Source organism: Onychostoma macrolepis, chromosome 05 (genome assembly GCF_012432095.1).
Source record: "Onychostoma macrolepis isolate SWU-2019 chromosome 05, ASM1243209v1, whole genome shotgun sequence".
NCBI classification, from domain to species: domain Eukaryota; kingdom Metazoa; phylum Chordata; class Actinopteri; order Cypriniformes; family Cyprinidae; genus Onychostoma; species Onychostoma macrolepis.
In genome coordinates, this window is record NC_081159.1 from 38,724,419 (window position 1) to 38,742,704 (window position 18,286).

The window sequence follows — 18,286 nt, forward strand, 5'->3', positions numbered from 1 at the left end:
TTTATTTTTTAGTGGTGAGTCTCATGCTTACCAAGACGGATCTTATTTGATCAAAATTACTGTAATATTATAAATTGTTATTAAAATTTAAAGTAACACTTCTATTTGAATATATTTTAAAACTTATTTTTGTGATGTCAAAACTGAACTTTCAGCAGCCATTTCCTTCAGGAATCATTCAGATTTGCTGCTTTAATGCCCAATAAACTTTTATTAAAATTATCATCAAAAACAGGTAGACTGATTAATGTGTTTTTTCAGGTTTATTTTATGAATAGAAAGTTCAAAAGAACAACATTTATTTAGAAAATATATATTTTATTACAAAGTAAAAGTGTTTACTGTCAATTTTGATCAGCTTGATTCTTCCTTTCTGGGGGGAAAAATTTCTTATGGATCCTAAACCTTTGAACAGTAGTTTATGTATAGACATGTAATACTATAACATAAGACATCCAATAAATGATTGCAGTTTTGGGAAACTGTCATGTTGCTTTGGAGAGCTTGAGAAGTGTCAGGCAAATCCTCCCTCCCTCTCTAGTAAATCTTAAGACTTCATGGTCACCATATGCATTGATTTTCCTGTTGCACCTCCAGGCACCTTTAACCAGGTGCTGGATTTGTGATCCACTAAACCCATTTAGCAGCGCTGCAATCCTGGTGAAATATGGATGAGCTTTTTGCACCTCTCTGTAGATGGAGCGGCAGAGGCTGGAGAGGGAGAAACAGTTGCGTGAGGAGGCAGAAAGAGCTCGTGATGAACTGGAGAGGAGACTGATTCAGTTACAGGACGAAGCTCACATGGCCAATGAAGCACTGGTGAGAAACTAAAGCATCATCCACACTAAATATACTTACCCTAATCGCTTCAGTGCTTGCTAGAGCACACAGGTATCTATACTAGGGCTGGTCCGAATACCATTTTTTGAGCTTCGAAGCTTTGGTAGTAATCAACACCAAATATTCGAAGCTTCGGAGGGAGGGGGCTGAACATATTCTTCTCTCTAATAAAAACAGGAATCTCTGTCTGTTTGCATTTTAATTATGTCGAGAACTGTTCATCCAGTCGACTTCACGCATGGCTGTTGTGTTGCTGCAGACCCAAGGGAGTGCAGTGTCGTATTTTAGTGCAATATGGACACACTACACGTTCAGAATTAATAAACTTTTAATAAACTACAGAACAGCGCGAGCCGGAAGCGAGGCGCCTCACACGGACAGGGCTTATATGCTCCGAGAACGGACACTGCACTAGTGATACAAAACGCACAGGTCTGTTAAGAGCAATACTTTTAATAAGCTAGCCTAACATTTTTCTAACAAACAAATCACACCCAAATCAGAAATTAGCAGCACAATAATTACTGACACCATAAAGGGTAGGCTATTTAAATAAAAGAACGAAAAATAAATGAACGAAGTTCAACGAACTGTAATAAAGCATACTTTCAATAATAGTATCACACATTTTAAGTATTTTCCAAGCAAATTAAGTGCACATTTTTATCGTATAAAATTACTGATTAACACGGCGTATAAAAGCAGCTCGTTTTTTTTACACCAACAATATACTATAGGCGTACTACTTACAGAACTCGGGTGATTTTTCAAACTTGATGTGCTGTTGTGGTAGGCCAGGTTTAAATCGCATATTTGGGACACTGCTTTTGTCTTGTCCTCAGTCAATTTAAAGTGTTCCCACACAGCTGAGGTCTTTGGCGTTTTTGTCCTCTCTTCCATATGAACTGAATCATGACGTTCACTCATGGGCGATTCATATTCAAGCGCGAATGAGAACCGTTCGAAAAAATAAATAAATATTCGAATCTCAAATTTGACAATCGAATGCCAACCCACCGAACGAATATTCGAGTAATCTAATATTCTGGTTCAGCCCTAATCTATACTCATCTTAGTGGTAACATATTTTGATTATCACTGATCAGCCAGTCATAATTAACCTGCCACAGCATTAAAAAAATCACTTTAAGGTCTAAGTCAAAATGATTGCAATTTTAGGGGGGAGAGGGGACACAATCGACCTAAATATTACTAAATGTACTTTATTATTGCATATAATAATATTTCTAAGGCTGTATTTCTGTTTTATCTCTTCACTTTCACATGCCATTTAAATACTTAGTATTTGGTGCACATTCTGAGGGTGTTTTGGCTCTTGCAAACAAAAGAAATTTGGCTTTTAAACTGATATAAGTGTGAGTACAACTGATAAATGCATTTCTCCTTATAGTTCACCCTCCGTGCTCAGGATAACGCTAATTCAAATAATCTTCTCGCAGAGTTCTGACTAGCAGAGGTCTTATTTTTTTCTTTTTTTAATCAAAGAGTTTCATATCCTTGCCATTCCTATGTTCTCTTTCGCTCGCTCTCTCAAATATTTATGAGTTTTTTTCACTTTCTTTCCCAAAAGTAGATTTGTTTTGAAAGATATATTTGGGAAGAAAAGACTGACCTAGTGACATGATTTCTGTGATGCAAATGACGTAAATGCGTTAGACTGAGCTTTATATAACAGTTTTTTGTGAGGTGTTACACAAATGGTGTGGAAACGAGTGAAACAGCAAAAGTTAAATCTATATAGAATAATTCAGATTCCTTAAATTATTAATAATGCTGCAGTGGTGTAGTATTCGGAACGTTTTCCATCTAATTCAACAAGGGCATTAAATGAAGCAAATGGCCGATGTGCATCTGTGCAAAGCATGTGGTCTCTGTTCTTAGTTATGCTCGGAGGAGACTGCAGATCTGTTGGCGGAGAAGGCACAAATCGCTGAGGAGGAGGCCAAGCTGTTGGCTCAGAAAGCGGCCGAGGCTGAACAGGAGATGCAGCGTATTAAGGTTAGTGAGCATTTGCCCACACCAGCTGCTTATAGAAGATCCTTTAGGAGCACTGAGGACTGATCATGCTCTAAATTACTCTTTATAAAGGTGACAGCCATTCGCACTGAGGAGGAGAAGAGACTCATGGAACAGAAGATGCTAGAGGCTGAGATGCTTGCACTCAAAATGGCAGAAGAGTCTGAAAGGAGGTAACCTCTCTGACACACACACACACACACACACATTCTGCTTATTTGTATGGATGTACTTTCATCAGATGGCGGCTTGACATGGTGATAATGTTAAATGACATATTTAGTGTTTAAATAATAATAATATTTAGTTGTGTATCGATGGTTGATGGATAAAAGATCATTTAATTGTTTGAAAAGTTATTCTTTTGATTGTCATTATTTTTTAAACCCTTCTGTTGTCTTTTGAATAGCCAAGTGGGTGCTAAATATATAGTTAAACTTTTTCACATTTATAAAAAAAATCAGTTTAATTAATTGTAATAAGGGTGATATGTTTTTACGTTTCTCTCTCTCTCTATATGAAAAATGTAAAAACATTATTAAAAAAACCTGAAATAATTTGATATGTAACTGAAATAAGTTGAAACACTAAAATCACTCATTAAAAGTAAATTAAAGCCAAATAGAAATATAAAAAAACTAATACAAATGACAAAAGCACATAACAAAATGAAACTTAATGAAAAAAATAAAATTAAAGTGAAAACTGAAAATAGGAAAATAAAAGCTAATTCCAAATATTAATAAATACTATAATATTATAGAATTTTTTTTTTTTTAAATACATTTTTATTTCTTTTTTGTGTCTATTAAACATCAGCTTGGATTAAAAGCATTGGATGAAAACAAGCAACATCTATAATGTATTATTCAAAACTCAGTATGTGAACACGCATCATAAAAGACGTCCTAGATTTTCTTCTCACAGCTGGATATATGCTGGTGGCCCTTCTCAAACCCATCTGCTGGGCCTTTACTTGGTATGTGGCACTCTGTTGGCATGCATACTGGGATAGCTGTTTGATTTGGTGCCTGTGAAAGTCTCAATTTTCTGCTGATCTGAGCATCCATTTTTCAATTTCCAGCTGAATTTGTGCTTTGGAGATCCCAGCACTGTGTCCACTTCAAAGGGTTCAAACCTTGAGTGAGTAACCCATGTATCTATTCTCCTCAGGGCGAAAGAGGCCGACCAGCTGAAACAGGACCTGCAGGAGGCAAGAGAATCGGAGCGCAAAGCCAAAAACAAACTACTGGAGATCACCAGCAAATCGGCGTACTCGGTAATCACCCATCCCTTACCAAAACCCTCCCCCACGGGGCATTCTGGAACATCTCCACAGATGACATTACATCAACGCTTGTCATTCTTAATCAGGCTGGTGTCCGAATCCAGTCCAATTTTATTTCTTGGAGAAAAAGGTTTTAAACTCTGCACCAGTTATGGGATTTTACGCTAGTTTGATATAGCCTCTTGGCCATTTGTCAATGTCAAGATAATTTGTTTAAACAAAAGTTGCATCAGACAACCATTCCATTACTTGCAAGAAAACTTTCCCCTGTCGTCCATGGAAACCTTCGAGAGTGTTTTAGCCTTGCAATAACCATCTTAATGCAATCTAGAAGGAATATTTATATTCATATTAAGCTGTCCAACTTAAAAAATGGTTAGGTAGCCCTCTAGGGTCCCAGGAATTGCACGACATGGTTGTAATGCTTTTTGGAATTGGATTACAAATGGGTTCGGAAACTGCTAGCAAGAGACCGCAGTTAACTTGAATACCTCCATTAAATGCATTGTGAATATCCGCCAGGTTCGAATACACATGATGACTGAGTGCACTTCATATCTGATTCAAATGGACGACTATTAAGGGATTGGCCTAAGCCTTGTATATGGATAATAGATATAATTTTTTTTTTCTACATAAATGTTTCCGGAGAGGACATTTTTCTACCTGGAAACCACATTTCAGTGCTATTACGATGAGTTCTCTAATTATTAGCCTAAGCACTTGGGAGCTGAGCTCTTCCGCTCTTTTAAAGCTTTGTGGATACTCTTGAAAATCCAACTGGCAGCTCATCCGCACATTTTACATGCACGGTAAGTTAGGGGTGATTGGAGGTCAGCGTATCATTTCAAACATTAGCTCTCTCTATGGGTGGCTAATGTTATATCTGTTCGACCACTTAAAAATCCAGGAGGCATTTCAAAGCATTGCCTCTGTCTATTGATGTCTTAGCAAGAATTTTGAAGTGTTGTTTTTTTTATTTTTTTTTATTTTTTATATATATATACCCTGAAGCTTCCTTTGGTCTTTTGACAAAATCCAACTAAGGGTGGCTAAGGCAAACCGGAGCTTGACTTTGTTTAGATAAGTCACCCTACCTGAGGCAAATTAAGGCAGCTTTTCTGAAGCTCATACTAGGTGCTTGAATTCCTAGTCGCTATACTGATCGTCAGGTTGACTGGTCAAATTCTACAGTGAAATGTCTTTTTACAGCTGCTTTGTAGCGGAGCTTTGGTTCTGCCTCATTTTTGAAGTTTGCATTATTGATTCTTTTAGTTTAATGTTTAATTCTGTGAAGCTGTTTTGAAACAGTCTCTATTGTTTAAATTGCTATCGAAATAAAGGTGACTTAACATGTTAGGCTTACATGAAATAAAAATTTGGGTCACCTCTTTTATTTTCTTAATACACGTTCTTTGTCTAATTCTTCTAGTTAGTGAACATCTTATATAATCAAATGAAAAAAAATGCCTGTTTAGCTTGAACATTTGCTGCGTTACAGAAGTAAAATGTCATGTTGCGTTTCAATTCATTTGTTTTGTCCTACGTATACTCATTTCATTCAGAGGTGGTTTAACCCCTTAACTGTCACTCACAGTTTTGAACAGAGACATTATAGTGCACTATCCAAACTTAAATTTGAAGATGAAAATATTATGTAACATGATTTTAATGTACCATTTCTATGGTAATGCAATGTCTGATTTTAAAATGGGTTTCAAAGGATGAATTTTGAGATTTTAAGTTTTCTACTGATAAATAATTTCTTATGATTTATAATTCGTGATAGAGAAAAAGGCAACTAAGAAGACTTTCTGTGACAAAGGTCAGAATTCATGTCATGATGTAGATTTTTTTTCAGGTGCACTCTTGTCATAAATTAATCTATTACTTTTCCTACATAATTTTTTAACAGAAAAAGTGGTAAACTACCTATTTAGGAGTCTTAGACCTTTCCAACGATATATAGTTTGTCATGATTAGATTAGGATTTAATTGTAAAATAGTGAAGTAAACGTAGGCGTCCCACAGAGGGGACGGTGACAGTTAAGAGGTTAATACAGTATATTTAAAGTAACTTTGTTTCCTTTAGAAATTTAAGAAATAGTGTCTAATTAACATAACATATAATATTATTATTGCAATATAACAGAACTGGTTATCTAATTTGATTTTAAACATTTACATGCATATATTTATATTCATATAATTTATATTATCTATTAAATATATTTATATAAATTATATATAAATATATTTAATAGATAAACATAACGTATTTTTCTTAAATACATACATGCATGTGTGTGTATTTATGTATACATAAATATATACAGTACACACACACACACACACACACATATATATTTATTTATATATATTTATTTATTTATATTTTATGTAAACAAAACTTTTATTTTGGATGTGATTCATTAATTGACAGCACTAATTTTAATACTGGGATGTTTGGTACAGCACTCTTCCTTTGTGATATTGCTTAATTAGCCTATTTTTGTACATTGATCTTTATTAAGCCCAGCCAGCTCATTTGATCCTGTTTTTCTCTTTCCTTCTCATCCTCTTTCTCTTTCACTGCATAGCCTGTGCCGTTGTCTGCCAACGCTCTTCCTCCTGATGGCCCGAACTTCAACTTCAGCATGGAGAACCTGAGTTTTGACTTCAAAGACACGGACATGAAACGTCTGTCCATGGAGATTGAGAAGGAGAAGTGAGTGCAGCCCATTTCAGGCATCAGTCCATCCTGATCACAGTCTCTGTCACGTCTGTCCACACCTTTTGAACCAGTTACATCAACTGAGCTGGAGTTTGTCCTCTCTGCTGATACTCAACTGAGGAACGGGATTTGTTTTTAAGTACTAAAACTCCCTGACACCTTGTTTGTTTAGACAGTTCCATTAGAATGACTACTTTCAGTTTGGCCAAATACAGTTTTACAATGTTGTGAAAAACAAAAAACACAATGGCAGTATGAACATGATGAGATGCTGTAGTTCTTAAATAATATTGATTGTCCAATTAATCATAATCCTAAAGATCTTTTTGCTAAAAATCTATGCCCATTTTCAGTGTATAAAATGCATTACTGTTCAAAAGTTTGGGGAAGTTGGAGTAAGCAAGGTTGCATTAAATTGATTGAAAATGGCAGTAAAGACATGCACAATGTATCAAAAGCTTTCTAATTCAAACAAATGATTTACTTTTGAACGTTCTGTTCATCAAAGAATGTCAGTTTCCACAGAAATATTAAGCAACACAACTGTTTTCAACATTGATAATAATAAGAAATGTTTCTTGAGTCTGGAGTAATGATGCTGAAAACTCAGCTTTGCCACAGGAATCAGGAATTAATATTATTACATTTGAAAATATATTAAACGAGTTGTTTTGAATTTTTGAGTTTTATAATATAATAGGAGATTTTTACTGAATTTTGATGGGCAAGAGACTAACGTTTATCTTACCAACCCACAACTTTTGAACAGTAGTTTTAGTTTCCAACAAACGCCTGTTCACACCTAAACAAGGAAGAGACAAAAGGACAAAAATGGTGTGAATAGGCCTTAAGACAGATGGAGACCAAGAGAAGCAGCTTTGTTACATAATGCGTCTGTCCTGTTTGGCAGGGTTGAGTATATGGAGAAGAGCAAACACCTTCAGGAGCAGCTAAATGAACTGAAGACCGAGATTGAGTCATTAAAGCTAAAGGAGCGAGAAACGCCTCTAGACATCCTACATAATGAGAACACTGAGAAAGGCACCAGCAAGCAGAGCAACTTTAAAAAGGTGGGTTAAATGCATCTTATACAAAGCCAGACATAGTGTGGTACATGGTTTTAAACCATTAAAATTCATGCTAAAGCTGTACTGTACCAAAAATGCCATTGAGCTCTATTTATATTTTCTTTTATAATGTCTTTCATTTTTTTTTAATAGTAGTTGAGAGATGAAAAGAAAGTAATGGGAAACAGCATCAGGAAATGTTGCAAGCTACTGTTAGAACCTTCTTCGCCCACAACAGATGCTGGCTTCAAACTCACTGAGCTGTATTAAGCCTCTGTAGTTTTTATATTTGTTTTCTGTGTATGATGGGGTAGCAGTTACACATCTGTGGCTGGATTCATGAAAATCTTCTTCATATGCAGTAAAGATATAAAAAGTTAAAAATATATAACTTTAGAGGACTATTCACAATAATTTTTATGAACTCTTTTCAGGAATTCTAATTGTTCTTCAGTATTGTATTTAGTACAATCTTAAGAAAAGGACATTCTTAAATGTTTTGGAAATACAAAGTATTCTTAAGTTAGGAAATAAGAAGAAAATAGCAGTTAATAAGAGTTTTATGTTTGGCCCCGGGCTGTTAACTGAAATGCACTCATTTTAAACTCAGGAAAGAAAACTGAGCCTGGAGAGTTTGAGTTTGTCAGTTGCTGTGGAGAAAGAGAAGTCAGTTAAATATTAAATATCTTAAAATCATCATATATCAGCAAAGACACTCAGTATTATTGCTTCTTCAGGTTTTGATTGTTAAATGCATTGTAGTCCGACACTTAAATATAGACAGAACTTAAAAGGGGACATAACACACATTTTCATCCAATCTCATATTAATCTTGAGTACCTGTAGAGTATCTCCAAAGAGTCTTTAGTTTTATCATATTTATAAAAGAAAGATATAGCTTTACGTTTCTCTCTATGAAAACAGCTGAGTTCCTGGAGGCGTGCTGTGGGCGGAGCTAAAGAGTCACGAGCACTTGCGTGCCAGCAAAACAATTTTAATGTAGTTTTACTTCATATTTACTTGGGATCTTTTATCACTGGGACCGCTCCATTTTTCAGTATCAAATGATGTGCAAATCCTGCGGCGAACTGGGCCTTGTTTATAAAACATTCGTAACTGAAATGATGGGAACAAACAAACACACTTGTGAAACTCCGTTGCTGCCCCGGGAAAAACACTGCATACACTGTTCACTAGGGCTGGGACGATATGCTAATCAGCCAATTCAATACTGTCCCGATACTTGTGTGCCGATTCATTATATATTGCGATAATTAAGTATTGCGTAGGGCTCGGCGATAAATCTATTTTATCGATTAACTCGAATGTATAGTTTACGTCGATTTGTTTGAATGAAATGTTCTCTCTTTAACATCCGCCGACGCTCCCGTAGTCCCGAAAGGGCTCAGCCCTCCCGACGCGCGTTTGCCATATTAGAGTTTAGGTAGGGTTTCGTGATCCCCCCGCAATCCTCCGCATCCCAATGTGTTGGGAAAGAAAATGACGTGTACTGCGGAATGCGGATCCCTTAAAGCAGTCTTACTCATTGAAAAACCTTACTGACTGATGTTTTAGTGCACTTCCTGCAAATATGGAAAAAATAAAGGGTCTCAATTAAATATGTGCAGTTTCACATGATTAGTGCAAATTGTCACATGATCAGAGCAGTTTATTTCCTGTTTGCACCTTGAGAAGATGATGACTGCATCAAAACTCAGAAACAAAAGGCTAGTAAAGTATGTTAACATAAAGATATGACAAAGATTTTTGATGCACATTATCTTTAGGGTGTCTAGTATTAATATATGCATTCACATATATTTAGTTTTGTTGAGTGTGGCCATAGAATGAGTAAACATGTTGATGGTCACAATAGTGGCCGGTGGGGTAACAGTGAACTTAGGTATACAATACAAATCCAATTGCAGTTGCTAGTGAAAATGACAATAAAATGTTGCAATGACAAAATATTGCACTAAATTAAAAATTCAAAGGTTACAAAAAAATGTACAATAATGATGTTGTAATACTCGTAGAATTGATATGACAATTTTATGTTATATTTTACAAAAAAGTAACAATTTTGAAATGCGGTGATGGTTGAATTTTTGTTTTTTATCTCAGTGTTCCTATCAGTGTTGCATAAGGTTTTTTTAATGCATAATATTAACCTTAGAATGTGATCAAACAGTTTAAAATAGCTGAGCTGATGTATATAACGATTTTTATGTCTGCAGAAATATGTGATTTCAGTACTCACCATATCCCACCGGTCACTAGCATAAAACACATAATTTGGATATTTTCATGTCTGGGAAAAATTTGGGATTAAATGGGTTAATCATACAGTTAGTCATGCTACCGAGCACCAGTAATCCAAAAAGAATTTATTCATCTTCTTTCTGAAAGGTTCAGCTACGTTTTCATCAAGGCTTATGAAACGGTAGATTAAAAGCTCCATTTTAGCCATAGAATCTTTTCCTGCAGCGTGTGAAATTGTCTCATTAGTGCTACGCTAATTGATTCCTGTGTTGTGATCGGTTGTTTGGATGGATGGAGTGCCCTCCGTGTGTTCAGTCGGTCTGCCTTGATGTGATTGTCTAATTGAAGCGAAGCTTGAGCAAATTGAGACGGACACTTTGGGGGAACGTCTTCACAGCTCTTGCGCTAACAGCAGCTAGAAAATCCAGCTCGGTCTTACACCCTTTGACAGCTGTTGTTTTCTTAGCCGATGTTGAGCCTGCATTAGAAACCTGTATTGGGACACTGTCCGACTCGTTGTAAATCACCATTGGTCAGGTAGTTTGAGCATTGGACCTTGGAGCAAAGTGACAAGGGTCGCTGGCTTTCCAGGTCACACCGGTGGAATGATTAATGGCTGTGGCTGTGCTTTCTCCGTAGCCTGGTGCGTCCCGCTGCTAGCTATAGCCTGAGGGAAAGAGATGTAGTGAGAGTGTCTTAATGCACTGACAGGCTCACCTGTTCCCTCAGTTGTTTATGCGGTAATCTATCAAAATCCCCAGCGACGCGGCGGCACGTAAGTGTCCAAGCGTTCCTTTGTTAATTGTACTGAATTATGGATAAGTAGAAGTTAAAAGTCGATTAACCTGTAGAGACCCCGAGCATTGATATTGATGTATTTGATGTATTAAGTGTTTTTAGGAAGCATCTGGTTCTAAAAAACATTTTTACTCATTTGGGAGAGGGATTTTGAAAAGAAAGTGCAAAATTGTGATGCAAATAGCTTTTAAAGGTTACAAAATTTCACACATTAAACACTACCATTAAAAAAACTTTTTTTTTTTTTTTGGAAAGAAATTAATACATTAATACTTTTCAGCAAAGATGCATTAAAACTTTATCAAAATTGACAGATATTTAGTAAAGACATGTTGCTTTTGAACTTTGCATTATCGTGGTTTCCACAAAAATGTTAAGCAGCACTGTTTCAATGTTGATAATAATAAGAAATGTTTCTTGAGCACCAAATTAGTATATTAGAAAGATTTCTGAAGGATCATGTGACACTGGAGTAATGACTACTGAAAATTAATCTTTGCCATCACAGAAATAAATTACATTTTTAAATATAATCAAATAAAAAATGTGAAATTATAATTATATTTAAAATAATACTGGTTTTACTGTATTTTTAATCAAATAAATGCAGCCAAAAAAAAAAAAAAACCCAAACAGTATGATAGTGTACAATTAATGTCCCAAAAATGATTGGACTAAGCCACAACTAGATATGGCTAAATGTCATTGCATTTGATTTTATGCAAAATATCAAACCAAATGGCCTCTCCAAAAAAAAACTCTTCTACATCACTTTTCTGATTTGGACCAATATGACCCAAAGGTCTCAGATTCAAACTCTGGTAGGGAAGCTGTATGAATTGAAGAGCTACACTGTTTCTCCAACAGTGACCGAGCCGATTGTTCCTGTAGATAGTGTGCTGGTAGTTGCTTTGGATAAAAAGTTTCTCCTAAAAAAATAAATATGAAATGCAATTCACAGCATTCATACCAACAGTGATTAAATTGCTGGAGGCCACCATGTTTCTGTACTTTCGATTGCCAGTAGACGTTCATACTCCGGCCGTTATCAGTGGCGGATTACGCAAGCTTCACTGTCTGTACTCCTATTGTACTTTTCTCAGCCATTTTTAGAAATTACTTCTAACCAGCTGGTCTCGAGGTGTTTTTGGTGGATGTTGAAAGTCAGTTCTCCCTAAGTTCACACAGTTGCCCCAGCAGAGTAACCACCGGTGTATTCATCACATTAACCATGAACCTGATCCACTAATGCTTTAAAACCACAGAGTCCAAATACTTATGTCTTCATTTCGAACAGTATATTTATAGTGACATTTACAACTCAAGATGTCTGATAACCACTGAGCAGATTGGGTTATTTCAGGGTGAGAGTCCTCGTGCCTTAAATCCCTGCAGAATGACTCATTAATAAAGCAGAAATGTACCATCTTCATATAGCATTAATTTCATCACTTTCCCATCTCCGTATCTCTCTTCCGTCTCTTCTTGTTTGTTTACACCAGTTTTTCATGAGGGATTCTGTCTTAAAGTGTCTTTTAACATCACTGTCAGTGAGTTCACACGGACTAGTGACAGCTGATCAGAGACACACATGCTCCCTCTGCTCTCTCTCTATTTCACTCTCTCTCGCTATGAATTCTGCGTGACTCCTAGGTATTGCACATGCCATACATGTCCAGTGCTTCTCATGGCATGAGCATAAATAATTAAAAACTATAGGTGCCAAAGTTAAAATGGTAATATATAGAACATATCGTAATAAATTTCCTTTTAGGATTCTTTGATAAATAGAAAGTTAGTTATATTACAAATGTCTTTGCTGTCACTTTTAGTCAATTTAATTGATTCTTGCTGAATAAAAGTAATGATTTCTTTATTAAAAAATAGAAAAGGTTACTGACCCCAACCATTTGAAACGGCAATGTGTGTATTTTATTTACTGTAATTGACACTTGATATACATGAAGATCATCAGTTCGGAGCTGAGCACAATTGTTTACACACCTCAATTTTCAATCTGTCTCCACAGCTCACTCTACAGAGCACCAAATCCAGAGTGGCCTTCTTCCAGGAGCTATAGCCATCCAGACACATTGGACTGGTGTTTGTGTGTGTGAATGATGTCTCGTTGTGTTTTTATCACATTCCTGACAGGCTGTGACCCATTCCCGTATGATCCTAGCAAATTCTGGTGATGAAGAATATATATGTGGTTAAAGTTTACATTACACTAAGAGGACCAAACTCTCATGTAAACAGAACTACAGAGGGAAAGGAGCTTTTCAAACTGCCCCACACACACTAACATAAACCAATTCACATACAGAGATGCACTACATGTTGTTTCCCAATATCCTTTTGTCTGCAGGAGGTCAAAATCCCATTATGAAGACACTACGGTTAAGCAGTGTACACACACTGACTACATATATCTCTGCACTGCGTCCTAAATTCATCTCTCCAGTTGCACAGCAGAAATCTCGTTCAATATGTATCAGAATAATTGGCTAAAGCAGTGGTATTGCACCCTTGTGCCGTATTAGTTTGGGAGTTTATTTTTTTTGGGTCCTATATGGAGCTGTCTGGTCATTCATAAAGGTTATATTAAACCTAATTGTTACAGTATAAAAGAGTTTACTTCCTCTCAGAGGATAGTTTATTTTTGGGAAAGAAACCCTTTGGGATCACACTATTTGGAAGACTATTACATGAAATATTTAGATTTTTTTAAACTGTTTACTCTCTTTGAAATGTTTTACAATGTTTTAAAGAATTTGAATATATTTTTGAAAATGTTTTTGTGCATAATGAATAAATGAATGGAAATTATCTTAAATATTCTTTGGCTGTCCTTTTTTTCTTTCTTTTCTTTTCTTTTTTTTTTTGTGGTAGAATTACTCATGTTCACACTTTGCTTTGAACATCTTTCTAGCCCTTTGAACATCTCACTAAGAATTGCACTTCAGTGTGCGACCCGACTGACCCACACCGACTGTGCCGCAAGCATGATTGATACCTCAAATCGTGACTCTTTTTCAGTGATCAGATGTACAATTTTCACCTGGCGGGCGATAAAACAGGCAAACCCCCTGTATTATGGCCATAAGCATGGTTAAGGATAAAGTGCAACAGCGACTTGCTCACATTATCAGCGGTCTATATGAATAAATTAATTAAAATTGAGGCACAAACAAACAAAATCTAAGAAAAAGACAAAAGGACCATTACTTTTTGGAATAAACAGCATAGCGCATGAAGTATTATGAAAGTTGTTATTGAGTTTATTTCAAAATAGATTTTCCAAGATAGATTTGATTGTTTTGCTGAGGTTCATGGGAGTGGGTGTTTTCTGGATGGTTGTCATTTCTATGCTAATAACTTCAGAAATTCCTCTGTTTTAAAAATTATATTGGAATCTGAAGTGACTTCTACAAATGCATATATCATCGCTTAACAACTTCAGAGAACATTGTGCATCTATCTTGAAAGGTTTATGTGTTATTGTTAAAAATCAATTTCTGTATGGAGAAAGCGAATGAAATGTTTACTCCCAGAACTGTTAAGCTTCACTGTGTTTTGGGATGTCTTTTTATGTGATTGTGTTTGTGTGTGGATGTTTGAAAGTACACAAATGTATTGAGAATGGAGATCAAACAGCAGGCTGTTGGATTTTCATCTTCCTGGGGTATGTTACGCAAGGTAAATCAATATAATCAGCCTAAAAATTAACAATTTGTATTCGTTACATGAAAGCTGCAACTATCTCAATTATAGCATGAAGGATTAGTCAGTAAATTAGAATTCAGTATGACGATTAATTCATTAGTTTAATAGCTCATTAAACTCAAAGCACTAAATATTGTGGAAATATGCAGTTTATGCATTTTAATCTCTTGTAGTTTTTTCCACTAATGGCTGTATTTGTAGTATTTGTTACCAGTCAAGATAACTATAATTTAGCTGGGCAGATGTCTAAGCTGTTTGCTTCATGTATCATACTTCCCATAATCCTCATTATCACAGCCTGAGACACAAACTCCCCATCACTCATCAGTTTCTGGCCTTCCTCAGTACAATGTCTGCATGTCTGGACGAGTGACAGCTTGATTGACAGCTGGTTTGAGCCATATTGACAGGCTGTCGTGGTCGAGAGAGGGATGTGCCTTTGGAGGTGACCATGTCACTATGCGTCCCATCAGTCCTTGGGGTGGCAGATGGAGGCCTTGGAAGATAAAACTGCATCTGTAGATGGTACCAAGGTGAAAAGAAGAATAGCTACTTTACTGAGGGTGAGAAAATCAGAGGCAGTGATAATCAATGGTGGCTTTTTGCCTTGGGAATTTATTATAGTTTTTGATTGCATCTTACTTGGATTACACAACATGCAATTTGATTGCCCAGACTGTTTTCTAAGGGCAAGCTTGGTTTCTGATCAAAAGATACCCTGACTTTAAAGGTGAAATGTGTTGTTTTTATTATAAATGCATTCTTCCATTCCGGTGTTATGTGCAGAGACTTCAATGAGGCATTTGTAAGTTGGCTTGTGTGAACACTGGCACTTTTTTAACATGAGCTTGCAGGTACATGCTCAATCTATGCACACTTCGACTGCTTTGTAATACTCTACCTGTCCTGCAGAGGACAACACCAGGTTGAGTGCAAAAGCAAGTATCTTCTGACCTCCAGGTACATCCATTATTGTAGTTTCCAACTTCGTCTTCTGTTGCTTTATTGGCATTTTCCACCTTCTTTGACTAGTTCTGGTCCCGGTTTGATACAAGTTGAGCTAAATCGACAGCATGTGTGGTGTAATGGTGATTAGCATAAAAACATTTCACTTCGTCTAGTGGGGTTTTTATATATACGCTCATGGCCAAAAATATCGGCACCCTTGATAAATATGATCAAAGAAGGCTGTGAAAATTAATCTGCATTGTTAATCCTTTTGATCTTTTATTAAAAAAAAAAAATCACAAAAATCTAACCTTTTATTGGATAAGAGTTTAAAATGGGGGGAAATATCATAATGAATTTTTTATTTTTTTCTCTAATACACATTGGCCACAATTATTGGTACCCCTAGAAATTCTTATGAGTAAAATATCTCTGAAGTATATTCCCATTCATATTCACAATTTTGAGCACTACAGGGTGATTATGAACATGAAATTTATCCAGCCATGGCTTCCTGTTTCACAGAAATATAAATTTGAGGGAAAACAAAGCCCAAATTCCCTTAATCATCCATCACAATGAGAAAAACCAAAGAATATATTTCTGATGTGCAGCAACAGATAATTGAGCTTCACAAATTAGTGAAGTGGCTTTAAGAAAAGAGCTAGAGCAGTGGAAATTTCCACCATCAGGGCAATAATTAAGAATTTCCAATCAACGTAAAATGTTACGAAACTGCCTGGAAGAGGACGTGTGTCTATATCGTCCTAATGCACGGTGAGAAGGAGAGTTTGAGTGGCTAAAGACTCTCCAAGGACCACAGCTGGAGAACTGCAGAAAATAGTTGAGTCTCGGGGTCAGAAAACCTTCAAACAGCACCTACATCACCTGTTGTTTGGGAGGGTTTCAAGAAAAATTCTCCTAGCTCATCCAAAAACAAACTCCAGCATATTCAGTTTTCAGACACGACTGGAACTTCAAATGGGACTGGCTTCTATGGTCAGATGAAACTAAAAAATGAGCTTTTTAGCAGCAAACACTCAAGATGGTAAAAAGTGTGTACAATGAAATGTACTGCTGTATTTTTGATGTTGTGGGCCTATATTTCTGCTGGAGGTCCTGGACATCTTGTTTAGACACATGGCATCATGGATTCTATCAAATACCAACAGATAAAAAATCAGTAAGTGACTGACTCTGTTAGAAATCTTATAATGGGCCATGTTTGGATCTTCTAACTGTACAATAATCCAAACACAAACCTCAAAAACAACACAAAAATGGGTCACTGAGCACAAAACCAAGCTTCTGCTGGCCATTCCAGTCCTCTGACTGATCTCTTGTCAGGTGTTCTCTAACCTCATCAGGTATTATAGGAGAAAACTCAGAGCTGTTATTTTGGCAAATGGAGGTTTCAAAAAGTATTGAATAAAAGGGTGCCGTTAATTGTGGTCAATGTGTAATAGAGAGAAACATTTATTTCATAATGATATTTTCCCCCATTTTAAATTCTTTTCCAATGAAAGGTTAGATTTTTGTGAATTTTTTAAATAAAAGATCAAAAGGATTTACAATGCAGATTAATTTTCACAGCCTTCTTTGATCATATTTACCAAGGGTGCCGATGTTTTAGGCCATGACTTGCAATTCTGTCAGAATTTGCAACCCTTCTCTCAGAAAATTGTTGCAGTTGCAAATGTTTTGGTACTCACTTTTTTTTTATTATTTGCATTAGAACAACACAAAAAAACAGAGCAGAAAAGTCAAATCTGATACAATGCCACACAGAACCCAAAAAATGCACTGGACAAAATTATTGGCACCCTTAACTTAATATTTGGTAGCACCCCCTTTGGAAAAAATAACTGAAATCAGTTGCTTCCTGTAACCATGAATGAGTTTCTTACACCTCTCTACTACAATTTTGGACCACTCTTCTTTTGCAAATTGCTCCAAGTCTTTCAGATTTGAAGGATGTCTTCTCCCAGCTGCTGTTTTGAGACCTCTCCACAGGTGTTCTATGGGATTCAGATCTGGACTCATTGCTGGCCATTTCAGAACTCTCCAGCGCTTTGTTTGTAACCATTTCTGAGTGCTTTTTGAAGTGTGTTTCAGGTCATTGTCCTGCTGGAAGACCCATGACCTCTGGTGGAGACGCAGCTTTCTGACACTGGCCACTGCGTTGCGCCCCAAAATTCTTTGGTAATCATCAGATTTCATGATACCGTTCACACAGTCAAGGCATCCAGTGCCAGAAGCAGCAAAGCAACCCCAAAACACCTTTGAACCTCCACCATGTTTGACTGCAGGGACTGTGTTCTTCTTTTTCTGTAAACAGTGCCATGATGTCCTTTACTAATAAGCTCTACTTTTGTCTCATCTGTCCACAGTAGGTTCTCCCAGAAGGATTGTGGTTTTGTCACATAAGTTTTGGCAAACTGCAGTCTTGCTTTCTTATGCCTTTGTGTCAGCAGTGGTGTCCTTCTGGGTCTCCTACCATAGCGTCCCTTTTAATTCAGATGGCAACGGATAGTGCGAGCTGACACTGTTGTTCCCTGTGTCTGCAGATCAGCTTGAATTTGTTT

The 18,286-nt window shown here is 36.4% G+C and overlaps 1 protein-coding gene across 3 annotated transcripts in view; it reads left to right on the top strand.

Annotated features, from left to right (window-relative positions):
- nf2a (NF2, moesin-ezrin-radixin like (MERLIN) tumor suppressor a) overlaps nucleotides 1-13,867 on the top strand; it is a 37,263-nt gene extending 23,396 nt beyond the window's left edge. For all 3 annotated transcript variants that reach the window (XM_058776300.1, XM_058776301.1, XM_058776302.1), the window contains 7 exons: nucleotides 697-819; nucleotides 2,743-2,859; nucleotides 2,950-3,050; nucleotides 4,051-4,156; nucleotides 6,766-6,893; nucleotides 7,810-7,969; nucleotides 13,057-13,867. In XM_058776300.1, coding sequence (XP_058632283.1) covers nucleotides 697-819; nucleotides 2,743-2,859; nucleotides 2,950-3,050; nucleotides 4,051-4,156; nucleotides 6,766-6,893; nucleotides 7,810-7,969; nucleotides 13,057-13,107 — 786 coding nt within the window. In that variant the 3' untranslated portion in view covers nucleotides 13,108-13,867. The remainder of the gene's footprint in view (nucleotides 1-696; nucleotides 820-2,742; nucleotides 2,860-2,949; nucleotides 3,051-4,050; nucleotides 4,157-6,765; nucleotides 6,894-7,809; nucleotides 7,970-13,056) is intronic.
- The last annotated feature ends 4,419 nt before the right edge of the window (nucleotides 13,868-18,286 follow it).